Here is a 23,046-nt window from a genome sequence, read left to right as displayed (position 1 = left end):
TAAAAGAAAATTACTAGAGCACGAGATATCACGTGGGTTGTAAACACGGTATTTTATTAGAGCATGTCATTGTACATGGAGAATGTCCTTTCTCTTTCACTAATGAGCTTTTCACTCTCGTCTCACCTATGGTCCACACTTTATTTTTATGTTAGCCACTTCTGTTGTATGAAAAAGCAATATACAAGTCTCACATGGGGTCCATATATTCTCTTTCTACGAAGTACTCATGTATATCCAAAGACAACATAGAAGTGTGAAATATGTATTTTATAGACATAGCAATTGGATTGTTTGCATCTACTAATATGTTATCACAATAGCTACAAAAAGTTAGACTAGTATCACCTATGTGTATTATTGATGACACCTACGAGTATCAGTGATGATACATATAAGTAATAATACGATACATACCAAAAACATCAATAATACAAGGTAGGTATCATTGATGCTGCAATGCGAGTATTAATAATGATTTGTGTTATGCACCAATGATGTTACATATCAGCTAAAATTAATAATAATGGTTAGGTATCATTGATGATGCATGTAAATTTCAATGATAATATGTTTCAAGATCAGTGATACGTGTCAGGTAACATATGATACATAGTTAGGTATTAATCATTATACTTATATCGCTGATATACTAATATTGTGATAACATATTAGTAGATCAATGATATAAGTATAATGATTCGTGTTAGGAATCAATGATAATACATGCAAGTATGAATGATGATACTGATTAGGTGTCATTGATTATACATGTCTAGTATCTGTGGTACGTCAGATGTAACACTCTAAGTTTCATAACAATATCGTTAAGATTTTTTATATCACAGTCTAAATAGCGTATGACCATGCATATATGTATTTATGGGCTAGAATGCCATGCATGCTCAGACCTATCACATCACCTACAAGACTAATGGGACTATTTGGTAGTAGGAGAATAACCCTATGCTTGTTCGATATAATTATAAAGGTTGAGCAGATAGTACCCAAGCAGACAATTAATAGGTAAGGATGTGCATCTCATCCCGTTTGATTAAACCCCGATCCATGATGAGCCTAGGTAAATACTATGACATTTTAATAACAGTCGCCATTATCTTATAAAACAATTAAAATAACAAAGTGATCATCACCTCTCAATCGATACACGCGCACGTCTAGTCGTTATCAACCACGCTATCATGTAGGTGACCTCACTACAAAGGTTTTGGGGTTCTACAAACCTATCTAGCAGTGAAACTGCGACGATAAAATAATGTAAGCAAAACCTAACCCTAACTCGATGATGACTATTGAATATAAAGGGTTTAGGGTCGGCCAATGTCATGCCTAGAAATTCGACCAATTTCCAAACAATAGCATGTATTAAACCCCGGTCTAGGATCAGCCTAGGTAAATACCATGACATTTGAATAACAGGCGCCACCATCTTACCAAACAATTAAAATAACAGTATTAAAAAAATGCAACAAAAATAAACTAATCTCATGTGGTTGCATCCAACAGGTATGCTTGAGCGAAGAAAAATCTTAACCTTCTGAAAGGACATCTTTTGACTCGTAGCTAGTGAAGTGGAAAAGGGTTCCTGATCTTCTGAAAGAGTCTGATAATCACTCAATTTAATGGATTTGCAACACAACTAGATCCGGCTTCTGAACGAATACACCCTTGAGCCCCGTAACTATAGCACCACGTCTTCTCTGGTTGTCAACCATGTTGAAACCCGGTTGACCTCACGGAGAAGGCTAATCCTAGCTTGTGAATCAAAGAACACAAACAAGAAAAAGATAGATTGCAACTAAATTACATATGAATAATTAAACTCACAAGTTAGGATCTCATAAATAGATTAATCTAAGCAAAATCCAAACCCTAACTATGGCGGCAACTAGTAATATATAGAGCTTAGGGTCGTGCAACACCCCTTGAAGCAACCCTAATGGACTCAAACACGATACACAACCCAAAGACCCAATATTCGGCGATGCAACTCTGGGACATATTTTGGACACCAACTTGTTCGGATGATTCCCGTTGATTGGTAATGAGTTTAGATATGAGACCAGAACCATTAGAAATGTTATCTTCTTAGATTTCCATCCATATAAAGAACGCCCCAATCCAAGCTCGTATGTGACCTGGGCGCCCGTTTAAGTGCAGACTGATCCTGGACTTCGAATCATACTCAATGTTGACTTGGTTTGGGCCTCCATCTTGATTTAGACGTACTTGCTAGTCTCCACGCCTCTAAGTCCCTCCCTAAGTGTATCCTTTTCCTCTCTATTGTTTCTAATCATAATATAATCATTAGATAGCAATCTATTCTCAAAATCATATAGAGAAGAACTTAGGAACGAGCTCACGTGTAAATTCAATTGTCACGGACCTTGAATGACCAACGGAGGATTGTTGTGTATATCCGAAGGAGTGATGTCCTCAGCTAGCTTTTGGGGAAAAGAGGGAGAAGCACAAGGCTGAGTCCCACTCACGGTACTCAACACACTACAACAAATATAGTCTTCTATGACAAATTTCTCATGACATTCGAGCAATTCGTCATTATATGGTCCTGGTTTATGACGTTCATAGTGGGGCGGGGTGGCTTAGTGACGAAAAAATGATATTCGTCACTAAGACCAACTGTAAATCGTCATAAACTAGCTCAAAGACATATTGTGACGAATGTTATTTTGTCACTGGAGACCAACCAACAAACGTCATAAGTTCATAACAATGAAAGGGATAATTGTTTCGTCGTACATACCGGCAAGCAGGGCCCATAATAAGGTCTAGTTATAAAATTGTGATTTAAAAAATCAAAAGAAAATCTTTAATCTGTAAAATTTATGCAAGAAAATTCAAATGTGGCTTGAAGGGTGTTTTCTTAAATTATTCATGCTTTAGAAAGGCTAAATAACTTTTACTTAAATATTCAAATTATAGGGTTAATTTTGATGAAAATAACCCTCTTTTAGTGTTTTCTTAAAAGTCTAAGATGAATTGTCATGTCCTAATAAATTCATCCCTTTGTAAATCATGCTTTAATTAGAATAATATAATTTTATTAGAAAGCAAAAGCAAATTATCACACTCTAAAAGACATGCAACTAAAATCAAAAGTGGCTGGAAGGATTTTTCTTATATTCTCCATATTACACATTGTATAAATAAAATTTACTTGAAATTTTATAGCAATCTAAACAATTTTAATACAATAATATCTCTTTAAAGTGCTCAGCTAAAAAGAAAAAATAAAATAAACCCTCATCTTCCCCATGGGCCATATTCGGCCCAAATTCACCCCCGCCCTCTTTTAGGCCTGGCCAGCCTGTAGCCCACCTCCTCCCCTTCTCCATTTTTCTTATTTCTTCTTTTATGGGCTGAAATTTCTTTCTCCCCTCCTGCCCAACTTCTCTCTTCCCTCTCTCTTGGCCTAGCCGGTCCACCTAGGTGTGGGCATGGCTGATGAGCGGGACCCACATTCTTAACACATATATCATTCATCTTTCTCCTTTTAATCTGTAATTAAAATTTGTATTTGGTATTTCTCCCTCATAATAACTCCAAATCTAATGGTTCTTTTTTCTTTTTTTTCTAAAATCATGGTATTTCATTTAATTATATTCTTTTGTATGTTAATTATTATTTCTTAGACCTTTTTCATAAGGTTTGTTTTGTTCCAGTTAAGTGGATAATACATAAACATATTTTTGGCATAACAATTGCTAATATAAGTTCATATTCTCTATTATTATGTTAAACATAATATTGTGTCCAAATTTAAGGTGCATACTAGTCCAAAGATATTATGAATTATTCAAAACTCAAAGATTTCGTTGAGTTACAGGGAATTATGTAATAGGTGTATTTATTTGTGAACAATGTATGGTAATATTTTATTAGAACAATGTAAGTTTTTTATGATAGGCTTATGGACCAAAAATTGGGTGTCACGTAAATTTGTAGAATTTTTTGATAAAATTTAGATATTATTATAATTATTACGTTGTAATTTGGAGATAATAGTATGAATTGTGCCTAGAAGACAATTTAATTTCTCATTTATTTGTAGGACATGCGTTAGAATGGAACGTATGAGCCTTAATATATTTTTTTTGCATTTTTTATCATATTAGATGCACGTGCAGTTCAATTTTGAATTAATTTTGATAACCTCCTAGAAATTCATTTAATATATAGAAAATAGTAAACCGGTCCCAAAATTCTTGAAACTTCTACAAGACAACTTATCCATAGTCTATTATATAAAAAATATATATTGGTGTATATGAGATAATTATTTTTATGTGTTACTTCACAATAATGCAACAAAATAAAAAAGAAAAAGAAAAACATTAAGTAGGAAAGGAAAGAAATAGGTCCGTTTTGGCTCAAATGGCCCAACTATTTCCGACCGTCCATTACCGAACCGACGGCTCAGATCGCTGACCTAGCCCTAGCGCCATATAAAACCCTCCCTTCCTTCCCTCTCCTCTCTACCTCCTCTCTCAGCCGCCAAACCTTCCCCTCTATTCTCCTCTCCACTCCTCTCCATCAACCGACATCGGTGACGTCAGCGGCATCCTCTTCTGTCTCATCTCGCTGCGCCGGCTTCCCCCTCGCCGCTCGCCGTGTGGGTATCCGTCTCCGCCGCTGCCGAGCTCGGGAATGGCAGATCTGCTGCCGCCAGCGGTCTCGGACCCAGCGCGGGTAGATCGGGCGGCGGCAGCCCGGGGCTGCTCCATGGCGACGATGGCTTGCAGCTTGGCGACTCCTCCGCTTTTCAATCCCGTTGTTGCCTGTTCATGATTTTGGTTTTTGAAGAGGAGCAGCGCAGAGAAGTGCCGAAGGCACCAGCAGCAGTCACCGACGGTAGCCTGCATGCAATATTGCAGTGATTCGTAGCAAGGTGGGTGTTAGTGTTACTTTGTGTTACTCACGATCTTTCTGTACACTCTAGCCTAAGCATGAACTTTCATTAGGGATGTCTTTTAAGATTGTGCATGTTCATGTAGGATTAAGCCGAAGAAAAAATTGTTGCTTGGTGTAGTCGGGGAGTATTATACTCCAACTGAATGTTGCATCTTGGCAACTTGCAACCTGACCATGTTTGAATTCAGAAATTATAACTATCCAAATGTGTCTGTGGTCATGTATCTTCAGAACCTATGTTAATTGAACTACTATAATGGCTAAAATGTTATAATGGCTAAATAATTTTTAGACAGATATATTGGTACAACCTATATCATGGCTAAATAAATCATAGCTACATTGTACTTGCCAAGAGAATTTGCAATACTAGGTTATAAAAAAGAATTCACAGTACTAGGATACTAGCTAGCTATTACAAATTAGAAACAGATTACGGACTATACAATAAAGTTGAACTTGATTCTTGGTGTGGTGGCTGGAAACAAACAAAAATGGCGTGTTTCAGCTTTTCCTTGCATAGTACCAGTTAGTCAAAATCAGTATTACCTTTTAGTGATTCCTCACACTTACTTCCACGGTATGGAATGACAGGAGTTAATTAATACTTCCATGATGCTTTTGTTGGGTTCAGAATATATCTTGTTTTTGTGATAATCTCTTTAAGTTCATTTTTATACAAACCAGTAGCTTGATTTCTTACCATAATTGAAAAAAATTACCATACCAAGAGCCAAATGTAATGTTGAGACATGTTCCTAAACTGTTTCAAACCATAATTTTTGTTAAGCATTAAGCATAGTCAAATAGTTATATTCAAATGCATAACTCAAAATTCAGAACTATACCATTATGTAACCGTGCCAAAAAACTTGCTTGCCTTAAATTTCGTTTGATTGATGGTTTTAGCCAAAACTTGGAGCATCTTGCTCTAGGATTGACTTGAGTTTTTTTTTTTCTAAAATAGGTTTTCAACATTATTGTGGACATGTCTCAAGGTAGCAACTCTAACAATTAAAAAGGTTTCCAACATTGTTGTGGACATCTAGAGAAAAAACATCCTGAGTGTGAGTTGAGAAACTCTAAAGTTATGTGCAACTGCTTTATTACATTGTTTATGTTAAATTGCTAATCATGTTCTTCAGCTGATTATCATGAATTTGCTATTTATTTTTTCTAAATGATATCACATCCTGTTGTCCCATGTACATCTTTCTCTAAGGTTTCAGGTCTCAAATTCTTTAAAGTTATATTCATCATCTCACTAAAAATGAGATAAAAACCTATCAACCTGTGTTTTTTTAGTTTATACGTACATGAACACTATGTATGATGCCTTGGGATGGCCACTGTGTCAAGTATACAGATAATGTAATCGAAGACCTTACCTGTTTGATAAATGTTCATTGTGAATCTCCATTCTTTGGTCTAGGAAGAAAGTGACGGCGATATTTTGGCACTGTAACTCTGGGAGAATTACTAGTGAGAACATGCTCTCATTTCTTGGTTGTCACACTCATTACTCTGTTCTATATGCACTATTTATTTCCTCATCAGTCAAATTTCTAGTCTTCAGAGTTAGGATGCCCTGATATCCTTTATGACACATTTTCTGTCTACAGATAGATGATGCATTTATATCCACTTGTTGCAAGAAGACGAGGATGTTAAACAAGGCATAGTTGACAATTGGTAAACTCATTTGTGCAAGATTCATTATTATCCATTTGTATGCAACAAGTTTTTCTTATTTTTCTTTATATAATGTCATGTAGGTTTCTGAAAATATACCTAGTAAAAACATGAAAAGAAATGCAAGATGCCTTCAGGAAGAACAAGAGTGTCAAAGAGAGTGAATCTATGACTGTTAACATGTTGGATTTGGATGTTACTCGGAAATGTTGGATGCTTGACAATATAAATTTGATTTGGCTATTATTGTGGTGTTCTGACTACTTGTTCTTGTTCCATGTGTTAATGGGTTATTTTGCATCATAATTGGGCTGCAACCTTTGTGATATATGGGCTTGTCATTAAGTACTGTTCTTGGGCTTTTGTTGACGTCTGTACTCTGTAATGGGCTTAGCCCACTCATTATATAACTAAATTTATTTTGGGCTGAAAATAGTATAAATTAATGACTTAAATAGGCCAGGATTAATTGAAATTAGGGTTAGCCCATAAAAGCTACATGGTCCTTAATAGGCCAAAAATCTTTTGGGCCTACGTAGGCTTTTGTAATGGGCTTGGGCCACTTGTTAATATACTTGTGCTGAAAATAGTATAAATTGTTATGAATTAATGGGCTGGGCCTGAATGTAACGGTCTTGGATTTGTGTTTTAGCCCATCAATAGACGTAGGCCTCCATACATTTCATGACGTTCTGCACGTTCAATAATGACGAAAATAAGTCATAATTGTAATGACGAAAGAAGGATCGTCACTAAATTAGTGACGCAAAAATATATTTTCGTCACAAAACATGATTAGAGACCATGATAGATGACGAATGAATTTTTGTCACACAATCGTCACAAAATTTAAAACATGACGAAATTTTCAGTTATTATGACGTAAATAGATCGTCACCTATCATAAGATTTCTAGTAGTGAACACATCACACCGACAAATACAACAAAGATTATAGGACTACAATGGAATGGCTTAGGGATATTTTACATAAAATAGTATTTTGTTTAGCAAAGACAAAACATTGATAATGATTAATCAAAATTGAACTAATCACTAGTTAGTGTTTCACCACACTGCACCAGACCCAACCATCTACTAATATCGTGCTAAACCATACAGTACTAGCTTCACCCATTTATACTAGCAAATTATTAACCAGATTCATTTATTAAGAAAAATATGAGACTTAACCACAATGAAGCTCAGTCAATGACCCACAAGACACTGCGTGTGTTGTTATCTAAACAGTTTTACTCCGATTAGAGGTGTGTAATTTTACCCACAAGTCATAGCCCCAACATACATTCCGGTATGCTAGTATGCCACCATGGCATCCTGATGAGAGGTTGTGACATAAAATATGCACATAACCCACTTCTAACCATTCACACCACACTGATATTCCTTTTTCTATACACATAAACCCTACTAGCCAAGCTACCCCTTATATCACGGTAGATATGGTAGCTGTGTGAATAAGTAGAATAATATTTCCACCCAATTACATAAGTTGAATTAAACTAAGAATGGCTAAGCACTCTATTATTCAACATATAATTTAACCCAAAGTGACAAGGCAAAGGGAACAAAACAATATGGCTTAATAGCGTAAGGATAGAATAACCCATAATGCATCTAATTACAAAACAATTTATAAATGCAAGAATAATTTTAAACCATGGTATAACATGATCAAAGTAGATAGGATGACTTGCCGTGAGGCTCTGAACTAGACTGGGCTACAACTTTGTAAAATAATAGGAGTGTCAGAAACACTGAAATCTAGAACATACAATAAAAATACTCAAAATAGTACATTGAAGATTGCAAGTAGGAAATAAACTATTTTTAGTGAATTCTCAACAAATTTATTGATCCATTCAAATTTTAATGGGCTTAAATGGACTTTGGATGACTTAGGTATGAATTTTATAAGTTCTGTAGTTTTCTAGCTAAACCTAAAAATTGATTTAATGATTTATTAACTAGTGATGGCGAACGAAACCTGCAATAACACGATCACGAGCACAAAAACTAATGAACAAAATAAGGAAAGAGAAAAGCAAAAAAAAGTTTTACCTTGACAATGAGACGAACCATTAATGACTCTACTGGGAAAAAACGACGCATGACTGTCACTGAACGAATCTCGACGACGAAGGCAGAGCGGCTAACGACAACTAGACGATGGCCAAGTAACAGCACCACGACAGTACAACCACACATGAATACTAGATTGACACAATGACATGGCTACGAATCTTGATGAACACTAGCAATGGGCAGAGGCAGAACAACATGCATAATATGATTTTGGCCTGATGATGCAACATCAAACTGTAGTGGCAGCTCGCACATCACAACAGCCAACAGGGCAACAGCTAAGGTGACACGAGCTGGGAGGCAGCAATAGGAGCGTTTAGCAGCGCTGGCTTGCACGGCAGGGAGACATGCTCGCATGCAGGAGGCAAGGGAGGCCAACAGTTTTGAGGAAAAACGGAGCCCGACGGTCTCCTTTTATACCCTCAAATACCAGATTAGGTGGAAAAAAAAAGTCATGAAGGAACTCTATTACGAAAAAGATTAGGAAAGAGAATGGAGATAGAGAGAGAGAGAAATATCATGGTGGGGGAGAGGGGAGGGTGTCGGACTGGGGAAGGGGAGGCGGAGGGTGGCACAACCAGGGGCAGTGACAGGCATGGCGCAAGCAGGCCCCATGGCTAGGAAATAGGGAAAAGGAAAGAAAACAAAAGAAAGGAAAAGAAAAGGAAAACAAAGGAAAGGGTCACCTTTTAATTAAATTAGCTTTGAATGGATTTTAGTTACTGAAACTTATTCCGATTAATCTAAAAATTCCATAAATAATCATGTTAATTAATTTTGGCACAACGAATATGACAAAAATATTCATGGCCTTTTAATCCTTTTATTTAATGATTTATTTTACTTAATTAATTCTTGACTTAAGCAAAAATGATTTTTTTATTTCGTTTGTTTTATGACTTAACCTTGGGGAAAACCTGGGCTGTGAAAATCGAGGACTGCTAGATGCGTCCCTATCGGACTATAACATGATACAAGGCCCACGACTCTCAAGATGGTAACATAATACCTTGATAGATTTTGTATGCCCTTTTGTTTTGATGATTTTTGTTGACTTGAATGGAATTTTGACACGAGACTAGATCCATTCGAAATATGCTCTCATTAGCTTTCCAAATACACGCAGTACGTCAAAAACATAGTTCGTAGACAACTTGGGCAAACAATTTAGTGGTACATGCTCCTACATCTCGAGATGGACATGAAGTTGAGATAACTTGGGCATCCATCATGACTTGAACAGTTGTGCCAGTCTTGTCCTATTCCAATCTTCACTCAATGTACTTGTTGGTCCTTTCCATGGTTTCTAATCATAATTAAATCTAGGCAATAATTTATTCACAAAATCATATAAATAAGTACTTAGGAACAATCTCGCATGTAAATCCAATTGTCACGCACGAGCTCTAGTAATGGGATCTTGTATCATAGCTTGAAGAACATGAGTGTTATGAGTATCCAAAGGAGTGATGTCCTCATCAATTATGGAGAGCAATTCAAACATACTAAGGGAGTAAGAGAAGGATAACCTATCTTCGACCTTGCAGGGGATGCCCTTCATTTTCTTTTAAAGCAGGAAGAGTTAGAGGGACTTCTGTAGGCTATCAATTTCTTCAACAAAGTCTCCATGTACACAAATGACATAGCACTATTCATCTCTCCTGGTGGAGCCGATCTATCGATAACAAAAGAAATTCTACTTTCACGGAAGCTTTTCAAGGATCAGCCATGCCAATCCAATGTTCAAATGGTGAAATCATGATGATCGTTGATGAGCCATCATGAGATACTTTGCAATTCCCCTACAAGTACCTAGGATTACCTCCGAGTATAGGCAAACTACATAAACAAGATGTGCAACCACTCGTCAATAAGGTTACTGGAAAGTTACCAAGATAGAAGTCTTAGCAACTATACCTAGTTGTGTTCAGTCCTCTCTACCATCCCGATCTATGCGCTAATTGCCCTAGAGGCATTGAGGTGAGCGTTGAAGGAGATTGATTAGATCAAGATGAGATTTTTATGAAAAGCAAGAACTCGTATAGAGGAGGGAAATTGTCTCCTGGCTTGGTATGGAGTTTGTGCACCTAAGGCCCCGTTCGGTAGGGATTCAGATTCTGAGTTTCAATTTTTCTGATTCTGATTCTCTGTGAATCAGATTTAGAACAGAATCAGAATCAGTTTGGTAAGACGTTTGGCTAAAAACAATAAACATAGTTTCTAGTACGAGTTTTTGAGATAAATTGTCAATACTACCCCTAACATAGCAATAGGTTTGAATTTTTATACATTTCTACATGTGGCATAATAAACTTCAATAATTACTGTAAGGCAACATATATACGTGTTAAATTTTTGTACAATTATTTTGTGGATTAAAAATATAGTGCATATAATTTTGTAAGGCAACATGTATGACCATATACATGCTGATGCTGGTTGATACATTAGGATGCAAGCACCAGCCTAGCTACAAGTTGAAAATCATCACAAAAACCATTGAAAATAAATAAACTTGCAGATAAATAATAATCAGCCTAGATACATCAGGATAAGCTAAAGTTATATTACAAATAAAGAGAACCATGAACTGGCAGTAGCTAACAACAGGAATACTTGGTAGTTGTGCACTTGATGTCTTGATTCTTCAATTAATTTATTCTTGTGTGCAGTGATGGTTACGTTTTCCTTTCCAGACGCTGTCGGGGGCAGCGGCGTGTTCTTCTTGGCTGCGCCGACGAAGGTCGGGGGCGGCGGCAGTGACAGCGGTCAAGGGGCATCGTCGTCGGGCTGTGGCGGTAGCCTTTTCAGTCTGTGCGGTGGCGACGACATTTTTGGTTTGGGGCAGCGGCGGATTTTGGTCAGGCCAACGGTGGCGTGTTCACTCTCGGGCGCCGACGGCGGTCTAGGGCGGCGACAGATTTTGTTTAGGGCCGGTGGTGACGGCTTGCTCGGTAAGGGGTGACGGTGGCAGAGTTTTTGGTCGGCGGCGTCGGCGTGTCGATCGGTTACGGGGCGGTGGCGTCGTCAGGACGACAGAGGGGTGTTTGGGCACAACGGCGGAGGCGTCGGTTGATGAAGGGGGTGGCGGTGTCGTCGAGTTTGAGGGGGCGACGACGACAAAACCTAGCAACCCGAGCTGGCTGGGAACGAATCGATCTGATTCTGGATTGAGCGGTGGGGGAGAGGGGTATATCGGTGGCATTGGTGGGTAATTTTTCCTATATGAAAGGGGCATTTCTATATTTGGTTGGTTGGATTCAGGTGGAAAACCCACTTTTTGTAGATTCACGTGGCCTGTGTAAATTCGAGAATCGTTTCTTGTATTTTACCTCAGAATAAGAATCACGAACAAACCGTTTGGATTGGATTTTGCTAATTCTACAGGAGAATCGAGATTGAGAATCCCTACCAAACGGGGCCTAAGATTCATGAAGAGTTAGGGACTCAAAAGTTAGAGTTGCACAGAAATGCATTATGCATGCGTTAAATATGGTACCAAGGAAGTGAAGAAAAACCATGGCACATGTTAAATTTGTACTAAGAGATAGGAAACACATCCTCTTCTAGGAGGAAATTGGTTAGATGGGTGGTGTTCCAATCGTTATGTTAGCTTATCCTCAAAGAAATATGTCATTTGGGCTCCATGTATTATCTTCATGGGAAATGTGTTGGGGGTTTGGGGGGGAGGGGGGGGGGGGGGGGGGAGAGGGGGCTAGGAGCTCAAGCCATCCTTGAATATCCAGATGAACAATACTCCATTATCTAGTGTTGGGAAATTTCAGGCCAATATTCATCACAATCGGCGTAGGGCAATTTTGATCAGGCGTTCACTCGCGCCACCACAATGCAAATACTTTGGTTGGCTTGTCCAGGGGATAACGAACTCCTATAACTACGTGTTCTATGACCAAGTAATATTATCAATTGACCATATCCTCACCCAATGCACTAAAACTTGACATGCTTTGTAGAAGGTTCTCGATGCCCTCAATATCATGGCTTTCTTCCCCTTAATTAGTCAGGAGTTTGATTCCGTATGGATGGAGGTTGGACATTAAATCCCACAAACCAAGCAAGGGATTCGACACATTGGTGATCCTAGTTGCATGGTGCTTTTGAAAAGTGTATTACAACAGTCTTTGAAATACAATGCATGAACTAGACACAACTATTTTTTTCTGTTGTTTGGAGGAAACTCACAAATGGATTATCACTACAGTTAAAATGGTACCACTTTTATGTAATCGTTATGCTACCTTTAATCACTCCATATATTGTGGGAAACAACCTTGTTTTACATTGCTTTAGGGGTCTCTTTATAGAGCATGAAAATTATATTCAACCTGCTTTCTCTGAATACAATGGTGTGCAAACATTTTGCTTACCCCCTAGATGAGTAACCTAGACAAGAAATTGAAGGTTCTTTAATTCGCTTATATCAACATATTTTACATATTTAGTTTAAATATGATTTTTAGTTTTTAAAACAATATATACTTGTTCAATGCTAGGACGCATTTCCTGAACTACGCAATGAAGATGAAGATTGTGCTATGAAGCAGGTTGAAGAGCATATACTAATCTGCGTGTACCTGTACCGTGACAAGAAACCAAGGCCAACCCATGTGTCACCTAAAGATTGGGCTTGGCTCATACAACATGTGTGGACTAGTGAGGATTTTCTGGTAATTATAATTATATTTCAATTCATATAATTTTGGTATGTTCCTTTCATGATAATGTCAATGCACAAAATTTTATTTACTTAGAAAAGAAGCAACCAGAATGCAGCCAACAGGGACAAGTAGGAGATGGGTTCTAAAGTGGGAACTAAATCAATTACTCAAATTGCACATGAACTGGCGAGAGCAACATAGACATTTTCTTTATCTGTTAATTTTTGTTAACTATACTATTCTTTTCACTTTGACTTGTACAAAAAAAAGAAACATGTGAATGGTCTAATGCTATGCAAGTTTGGAAAACAACCTATCAAAAGGTAGATGGAACATGGTCTATTCCTAATGGAGAAGGAATTTTGTTATATATACTTAATCCTCACGAAAAGTTATTTGGAAGGAATTTGGCCTAAACTTTGTAGTAAGTTCATGAATATTGTAGATATTTTCATATTAACACAAAAAAAGACTACTATGTGTCTTTTGTGCTATGAAGGGAACTGACAATTAATCTGAATTTCGATATTGAAAAATATGTTCACATGACAAAACATATAGGTTAAATGTAATGTGCGGTCATGAGCTATGTTTTTACTAAGTGATTAAAGAAACATCTTTGTTGTACCTTAATTTGTACTACTTGTATGACATGCTAGTCTGTATGTGTCCATGCATTTTTTAAATAATATGTGTCTATAGGCTAAACTAAATGAAGTTGTTGAATCTCAACAAGAAAACATTTCTTCTGCACAAGTACCATTAGTAGAGCATTTTGCACTGGTACTGGTACTTGGGAGGAAAATAAACCATTCACGAGGTGTGAGCTTTCAGGTAATTGATCGAGTAGCTGAAGAAAGGCTAAGGTTGCTAGCACAAATTGAGGCCATTGAAAAGTGTGTAATTGCTGCCCATTAACGCGTTGATGCCGCTGAAGAGCAGCAATCTCAACGTGATGAGTTGAACTCTCAGAGAAGGACAATTGAAGATCATGCTACAGATGCTGAACGAATGGTACAACTGAAACTTGATGAGCAATTGGCTAGATATTTCTCATGATTTGCTGCTTTGAATGGCATTCCATTCTCATGACCTCAATCAGACACATCAAACAACCAAATATGTCGAATGTTTTTATTTCAATGCATGCAATGTTTTTTAAGTACTGTTGTAAACTAATTTTTTTCTTCATATTTACAGGACCATGCAAACGTAGGAAGTTGATTTCCACAAGTCTGATTTGTCTACCTGAAGACTTCCTAGTCGTTTTCACCTAAATAGTTTAGTCTAGGTTCCATTTAAATATCTAGCAATTGGTTTAGATATCTTATTATGAATTTTATGTGAGCTTGTTGAAAGAAATGTTTAGCTTCTTCAAAGCAACACTTTGCTGGTTGTAAGACTCTTGAAATAAATATTTATATATTATTGTTCTCAAATTAGGCATAATTATATTGTTAGTATTTTTTTTGTAGTGGTGTTCGTTGCAAAAAAAATATTGCATTTCATTAAATTAATTGTTGCAATGAAAGAATATCATTTGTCCTGATATTTAATTCTTGTGATGAGATATGCTAGCTCACGTTTGTTGCCTTACCACAAAAGTGATTAATTGTGATAAAACATTAACACTCAATGATAATTTGTGGTGTTAAAAATATCACAAATTCACAATTGATTTAAAAATGTAGTGACTCAATTAGAGCAAATGGTGTAAAGGTGACAATTGATTTCGTCATAAGAGATATAAAAACCGATGATAGTATTGCCACAGATTTAAAAGAAAATATGACCATATAAGTCATCACTTGCGTAAATCACACTAGTGGTGTTCTAGTAGTCACAATTATCTAATAAATGTGGCATATTCGGGTACCACCGTTAGCATCATATGTGACAGAACTATTGCCATTGCATTAAATTTATTTGTGATGATGTATTTCATCCCTGATGTAACTATTATCAATGCCAAGTTTAACCATCACTAATACTCATGAATATTAATTGTGAACAAATATTCATTACCATATTATTTGTGGCTCGAGTACTAGTGGCGCATAGTGACGACTTCAAAATTTGCCACAAGCACTTGTTTGTGACGAAAAAAAGGTTTTTGTGCCAAATTATTCACCACAATAACCAGTTTCCCTTGTAGTGACTACCCGTCCTGTCTAATACAATGTAGCTAGCTAGGGCTTGTAGCCCATGCTATTAACCATGACTCAAGAACATATCAAACCAAAGCCTGCTTGCAAGGTCTTCTCATGTGTGGGAGGAGCACATAGGTCACACATGCCAATTGGCACGTCACAATTTTGGAAAAGCGCATGACACTTGACAAGGCCCACATGGGTGACGTCTCGGTGAAATAGGAGGGGTGCACAAAAAGGTCACACATGATATATGATGCCTGCTAATATATATTTCTCTAAATTATACTTTAGTAGTAATGACTCTAAATCGAGCACCTTTTGATAACATCGTTTAAGTGGGCAAGTGACCATGTCCCTTGGATTCTTGTATGGCTGTATTATGAATCATTAATTTTACAAATTATGTAGGTGAATATAATTCAAATTTCAATGATGACAATAGTGGGGCCACTAACCAATCTATATGAAAAGTCCACTCTTTTAAGAGAAAATCTAAAAAATGCCATTGACAAACGTCTAAGTCTAAGAAATGCCATTGACGAATGCGAGTTCTAAAAAATACCATCATACAAATAAATTTGTTTGAGAAATTTCATTACCGTTAGGTTTCCGTCCATTTTTTGTCATTAAATGCATTGTTCATACTATAGCACTTAACGAAAAAAGTTGGCGGAACCCTAACGACGATGGCATTTCTTAGACAAATTCGTTTGTATGATGACATTTCTCAGAATTAAGTATTTGTCAATGGCATTTGTTAGTTTTTCTCCTCTTTTAATCATGCATATGTCCACTGATAGTTGTCTAAGGACGCGATAGATACAACTTATCATACTCGTGTTCATACCAATCGTGAGGACAATACAAAGAGAGGCACAATGTTATCTGTCAGTAACAGGAGGTTCTATCAAGTAGAGATGGTTTTTGTCATGAGATCTGTTGATATTAGAAGTGAGCACATTGACCTAAGTAACTATACATGTTATTCTCAGTTTAGATATATAATTATTTAAACATGTCTCTTAAAGAGATTAATTTGTTAAAACAATACAACACTATGTGAGAAATCAGCGCTTTTCTTGAGAATGCACCATAAGTATTATAGAGTTATTCATTTATTCCAAATAATTATCTTTCATTTTTGTTTTGCTAACAAATGAATTTTGCTTGCTCATATATAGCAAACTTACATAAATAACTAGATATTCTTAAAACAAACTTCTATTTCATCATGATTGTTGTTTCTTCTCTTGCTAATCATATATGGTTCAGAATACGAGGCATATCTGCAGTCTTGACTGGTTTCAGAATATAATCCTTTGCTCCTCCATCCAAGCACCTCCAATAATAAAAAAAAGGAAAGGGGGCACATATTAGGATCCACATGCCCAGATAGAGATATATGAACAAAGGAAATTGAACAAGATACATGTTTTCGTACTTACTTTTTGATCCTTTCTGGGATGTTATCAGAGGAAGCAATCACCACTGGGAGGTGTGCTAGCTTGGGTGATTTCTACAAGTAAAAACAAGTTCAGTTTCAACCCATAAAATATTTACTAGAAACATAAGAAAACATTAAATATTATGAAGATTAACACTACTCGATGACACTATTGTACACACCTTCACTTCCATCAGTAAGTCATAGCCAGTCATCTCTGGCATACAATAGTCACTAACAATCATGTTCACATCATGTTCCTACGTGCAATACAAAATTAGGTATGTGCTTCTTATATGGCATGCAAAACAACATTATTTAATTAAACAAGCAGAAAACTTGTATTTACCGAATCCAAAAACATCAATGCTTGCATAACACTTTCTACAGTAGTCACTGCATATATCAAAGATGGAAACATTTGGTTAAATAGTCAAAAAGAATGAAAAGAGATAGATGCAAACATTACAATATATATCTTCTCATTAAAATGAAAAGTTGTATAACAAAGAACCTCGAATGTTATGGCGCATTAAGGCCATGGCAACAACATGGCGATCGACATGAGTATCATCCACAACAAGGACATGGGGAGTCGACATTGCAAACTTTTGGTCTAGAGTTACTTCAAATTGTTGTTGAGGGAAATGAACTTAGAATGCACATATTTATAGTGCAAAGTGCATAAATAGTGGAGATATTGCAAAGATATGATATCAATTGACAGACGTGAAAATTAGCTGTCATATCTCACCGTATCACTAGTGATTGTATATTTGACAATTTTGATATACTATACAATATATACTTATAAATGATTTTGTCCTCTTTGCACCTATAGCACCGTTGATTTTCCACAAATTAATTGTAGTGACCTTGCTGCTATTGCAAGTGCTAGTAGAGAAAAAAGATATAGTATAAATGAGCGTATATTTGACAGATTTGATATAGTACATATTAATGTGTACTGATAAATGACCTCGCTCTATTTAATTTGTAACCATAGAACCATTTACTATCTTAAATAAGCCAATAGGAACCGGTTAATCACTAGTGGTTCAAACCGTTGTTCTACCAGAACCGGTGTGAACCAGAAGTGTCACCGTTAGTTCATAGAATGAATCATGAGTTAAGCAAATTATAGATGAATGATTAAACTCACAAGTTGGGGTCTCACAAGCCAAACAACGAAACTATTCTAGATAGATTAATCTAAGGAAAATCCAAAACCTAACTATGGCGACATCTACTAATATATAGATTTCAGGGTCGTGCAACACCCGTTGATGCAACCCTAATGGACTCCAACAAAATACATGGCCCAAAGGCCCAAAATTCTGTGACGTAGCACTAGAACAGATTTTGGGCATTAACTTGTTCAGATGATTTGCATTGACTGCAAGTCGTGGTGGAGATGGATTTGGCACATGCGAAGAACTTTTACCTGAGTCTACAGGTTGTGGGGGAGATGGTTTTGACGCTGTAGAAACTCCAGCTACAGTTGGTGGTGGAGGTGCTCAAAAAGAGATGGACTTGGGCTGCCCTGAAGATAACGTCGTACGCGGTGTGTACGTGATCGCCTTGTTCTTGACATGCTAATCATGCCCATGCAATTCTTTCTCTACAAGCATAGCAAATTGGAACAACTGGTTGACAGTGTTAAATTCCTTATAATCAACTATGTCCTAAATTTCCTACCTCAATCTTGAGTAAAAACAACAAATTGAATCATTGGTTTCCTCCACTATGCTATACCGCATCATTCCCTTTTGTAGCTCACCATAGTAGTCCTGCACAGATTTGTCCTCTCGCTCTAAACGTATCAGTCTCTTGTGTAAATCTCTATGATAAGATGGAGGGACAAATCTATCACACATAGCTACCTTAAGTTCCTCCCATGTAGTAGGTAAAACTCTGTCTATAGCTAACCAGTCCACCAAATGATAGTAAAATCTTTAAACTCACTAGAAGCTTGTCTAACTCTATGTTGTTTAGACACAAGGTGGGCACTAAACTTTTAGTCTACAGTCATCTCCCAATCAAGGTATTTATCAGCATCATAATTCATAATAACTCGAAAAGATGATATTTTAAACTTAACCATAGCATAAGGATCATCGGGCACACGATTATTATTACCTTGTTGGTGGTGGTGTTGCTGATTTGGAGCGCCACCCATACCTGTCATGTTGGTGCAAAGTCGAAGTCGTAGCCGTGCTTTCCATATAGCGTGTTCATCTACATTTCCATTGGAATCATACACCGTGTCTTCTAGCAACTGACCACTAGTGTTGCTTCCGTCCGCTTTTTCATTGGTTGGCTAACGTGTCTCCAACGCGACCATCCGATCAGTAAGCGTGGACACTCATTTATCCAACCTCTCTAAGGTGCTTTCAAGGTTGAGTTCAATGAGGGCATTAGTGTCAGCCCTGGTGATTTCTCATTCACCTCTTTATTAAAATTCTCTACAATAGTTTGTAGTTGTTCTTGACTGACACATTTCTTGAAATCTTGATGAGTCTTATCACCTTAATCACCTGCCATTCTAAACAAAAAAAGATACAACAAGCAGTGAAGGTTATCCCTAATAATCTACTACGCAGGTGTCGTGGTGCCTCTCAACAACTTAGCAAGATGGGGCACCTTAACAAGCTCATATAAGGTTCTTCCATCAAAGCAAAGGATACCAGGAAGGCGTAGCCGGCGATTGCAAGGGTGAAGAACCTATTTTGTCCAGAAGTAATGTGTGGAGCTAGGAAGGCCAAAATATGAGAGTAGTACACAATCCAATAATACATAATAATTCTGAATAAAAATCCAAGTTACTTGCCCTTAGTTGCTTGTCTACTCGTGTCCTAGAAGAGTAGTGGATACAAGGAGTGAGGATGACACTGATGAACATCAAGAAAGGATAGACAAGGCAAACTTCGGCGAGTTTGAGCAAAATAGAAAATTGCATAGGCTGAAATGTTCAATGGAGCACATCATGATCTCAAGGCACTAGTGGAAATCAACTTTTTCCTTTTTCCTTTTATTCTTGTTTTATTTTTTTCTTCACCAGGAGAACGAGAATAGGCACATCACAAAGTTGTAGCTCAAATGGAGTTGATATGTGGCATACGTAATTTCTTTGCAGAAACTTAAAAAGACGGGCGAAAACTTGGGAGCTCGATCAGACTATTTTGGAAGCCAAATTTTTCGAAATCTAATTTCTTCAAATAGATGTAAAATTTTTTACTCTTGTTCGAGAAGTTAAATTTAACTTGATTACAAGTCCGTATGAAATAGTTATGGTCATTTGAAGTTGGGGCTCCCGAATCGAAGGGGTATAATTTGATAGGTTTGATGATAGAGATGGAATATGGTGGCAGTGGATTATGTAAAGATGATCTGGTGTTGCGTGGTGATCTAGGGCGGTGTTTATGATGGCGGATATGGCTTTTCAAAGGTTGAACCCTAGCACATAGGATGCAGATTGCGGCTGGCAGTGTGCAGATCTAGGATTTAAGATATGGGGGTCAAACCTAATTTTTTTCACAAACATGATTAATCTAATGATGCAAATATATACCACACAAGTATGGATAAAAGAATAGACAAAAATGTACGATGATAATTAATAAAGCATCTTAGAATATATAAAATTAATAGTTAAGAGAAATTTTGACTTAAATAAGCATATATGTCAGAAAAGTTTAAAGAAGATTAGTATAACATTTTTTCTCGATGATCAATGGTGGATGTGAGTGTGTCTGCCTCTACCTCTACGGCTCTGCCTGCTGCTTTTGGATGGTCAATGGAGGATGCGAGTGCGAGTGCGACTGCCGACTGGGATGGGACTGTCTGCACTGGACCAGCACCTGGCCGGACGGCCGAGGCCGACGGATGGCGAGTGTGTTCATGACTTTTGTGTCATCACAGCAGTCCTGTGGTGTCCGGTGCCTGCCATTGTCGTGAGTGGACTACCGCCTTCGCCAGTCCGGCTGGCGCCTAGTGCCCTCTGCCGTAGCGTCTCCGTGCAGGCTCCGTTGATAGCCATCCGCACCTCTGTGGTCCGCCAAGTGCCAGGTGCCGTCTGGCCGTCTCATCGGTCGCTAACTGAGGAGCAAGAGGAAGATGATGAGTTGCCTGCTGGCTGTCGCCGAGTCGGGTGATGGCGAGACCGTGAGACAATGGTTCGATTTTCACCGAGAGACGTTGCGTGCCATGCATGCGGGCATGCGCCATGAGGCCATGAATCCTGTGATTGGTTGATTGTGTGGCGTTGCATTGGTGCGCCATAAATGGTGTCATTTCTTTTTTCGGTAGTAGGGGGTCCGTTGGAAATTTTTTTGGGTGGTCCGAGGACCACACGGACCACCCTAAAGCTCTGCCACTGGCGGCTAGGGTTATGGATGGGAAACGTACAACTAATCTAAAACATGCACCAACCTAGTAACAAGAACTTAAAATATGACTAAAACTCAACACTACATACTCTAAAAAAAGAATTATGCAAAGGCTAAATACTGTCTGGGATATGGAGAATCTATCGCCTATTGCTCTTTTTGTAGACTTTAGGATATTGACAAAAATCATAAACTAAAACTAGGGTAAGAGCGAACCTGACGGTGAACCTAAAGCTCTAATACCACTTGATGTGGACAAGGATTCCCGATCTTCTAAAATATTTTGATAATCACTTGATTTGGTGGAGCCGTGACACAACTCAATCCATCTTCTGAATGAGCATGCCCTTGAGCCCCACAATCATAGCACCACGTCTCCGGTAGCTATCAACTGTGTCAAAACCCGGTTGACCTCGCCGAGAAGGCTAATCCCTACTGCAAATTGAAGAACACAAACAAGAACAAGATTGCAACCAAATTGCAGATGAATGATTAAACTCACAAGTTGGAGTCTCACAAATCGAACGAATGGTGAAACTGTTCTAGACATATTAATCTAAGCAAAACTAGAACCCTAACTATGGCAGCTACTTTACCCGTTGACGCAACCCTAATGGACTCCAACACGATACACGACCCAATGGCCCAAAATTCAGTAACGTAGCACCGGAATAGATTCTAGAGATCAACTTGTTCAGACCGCTCTTGTTGACTCCCAATGAATTTAGATATGGGAACAAAATGGAAAGGTCATATTCTTAGCTTTCCATCCATATAAAGAATGCTCCAATCCAAGCTCGTATGCGACCTGGGCGCCCATTTTAGTGCAAACTAGTGCTGGACTCCAAATCTTACTCGGAGTTGACTTGGTTTGGACCTCCATCTTAATTTAGACGCCCTTGCTAGTCCTCCACGCCTCTAAGTCCCTCCCTAACTCTCTCCTTGTCCTCTCCATTATTCCTAATCATAATATAATTATTAGGTAGCAATCTATTATCAAAATCATATAAAGAAGAACTTTGGAACGAGCTTACCTGTAAATTCAATTGTCACACACGAGCTCTTGTAATTGGACCTTGAATGATCAATGGAGGATTGTTGTGTTTATCCGAAGGAGTAATGTCCTCATCCCAACCACTTTGATATAGACGCCTGACCATCAATTCACTTTGGTGCAACCGACTCCCAATTATCATAGTAACATACCCCACCCTGGTGGAAAAAAATTATGTGTAGATGGGCTAGTGACACTGCTATTGTGTGGTTTAGCACAATATTAGTGTTGGTTGGTTCTAGTTTCATATGCTATACTTATTGGTTTAATTTTGTTCAATAATTTCACTTTTGCTAAATTAAATGCTTTGATATGTATTATTTATTGTATTTGTCTGGTGTGTCTTGTTGAGTATGATTATTGTACAGAGCTTTGTGAATTTACCTATTTTCCCCAGAAGCAGGAGCATCGTCAGACAAGGATCTTCTAGGAGACTAGGCGAGTCAATACACTCGAGGACTGCCATCGACTATTGCCCACTTCCTATCACTTTAGTGTTTTTTTTCCACTGCATTGCATAAGACTTGTTATTTTATTTATATTGTAAGATGATGGAACTGTATTAATTTATCATAGTA

The 23,046-nt window shown here is 37.7% G+C and overlaps 1 protein-coding gene, 1 long non-coding RNA gene and 1 pseudogene across 3 annotated transcripts; 2 read left to right on the top strand and 1 right to left on the bottom strand.

Moving 5' to 3' along the window:
• The first annotated feature begins 4,529 nt into the window (after positions 1-4,529).
• Positions 4,530-6,902, top strand: LOC107304764. 2 transcript variants are annotated; one of them, XR_001550796.2, is made up of 5 exons: positions 4,530-4,930; positions 5,921-6,020; positions 6,386-6,435; positions 6,576-6,645; positions 6,729-6,902. It is a non-coding gene; the product is annotated as an uncharacterized LOC107304764 (long non-coding RNA). The 2 variants fall into 2 exon arrangements; XR_001550795.2 differs by lacking the exons at positions 5,921-6,020; positions 6,386-6,435.
• Positions 6,903-13,564: 6,662 nt separating this feature from the next.
• LOC107304720 lies at positions 13,565-14,521 on the top strand (annotated as a pseudogene).
• A 2,318-nt stretch (positions 14,522-16,839) lies between these two features.
• Positions 16,840-17,628, bottom strand: LOC102706310 (two-component response regulator ORR12). The gene is made up of 5 exons (XM_006659264.1): positions 17,541-17,628; positions 17,376-17,422; positions 17,209-17,286; positions 17,028-17,098; positions 16,840-16,921 (listed from the first exon to the last, which is right to left on the bottom strand). The coding sequence occupies exons 1-5, from the start codon at positions 17,626-17,628 to the stop codon at positions 16,840-16,842; spliced, it is 366 nt and encodes a 121-aa protein (XP_006659327.1).
• Between the last annotated feature and the right edge of the window lie 5,418 nt (positions 17,629-23,046).

Source organism: Oryza brachyantha, chromosome 8, assembly GCF_000231095.2.
Source record: "Oryza brachyantha chromosome 8, ObraRS2, whole genome shotgun sequence".
In the NCBI taxonomy this organism is placed as follows: Eukaryota; Viridiplantae; Streptophyta; class Magnoliopsida; order Poales; family Poaceae; genus Oryza; species Oryza brachyantha.
Note: the sequence above shows the minus strand (reverse complement) of the source record. Positions and strands in the feature narration are given on the sequence as shown.

Bases quoted from the DNA above. Each gene is read 5' to 3' on its own strand.
- LOC102706310 (XM_006659264.1), bottom strand. From the start codon at position 17,628: ATGTCGACTCCCCATGTCCTTGTTGTGGATGATACTCATGTCGATCGC. The intron at 17,287-17,375 runs GTAAATACAAGT...TATTGCACGTAG, and splicing joins CATTGATGTTTTTGGATTCG to GAACATGATGTGAACATGAT. The intron at 16,922-17,027 runs GTAAGTACGAAA...TTATTATTGGAG, and splicing joins ATCCCAGAAAGGATCAAAAA to GTGCTTGGATGGAGGAGCAA.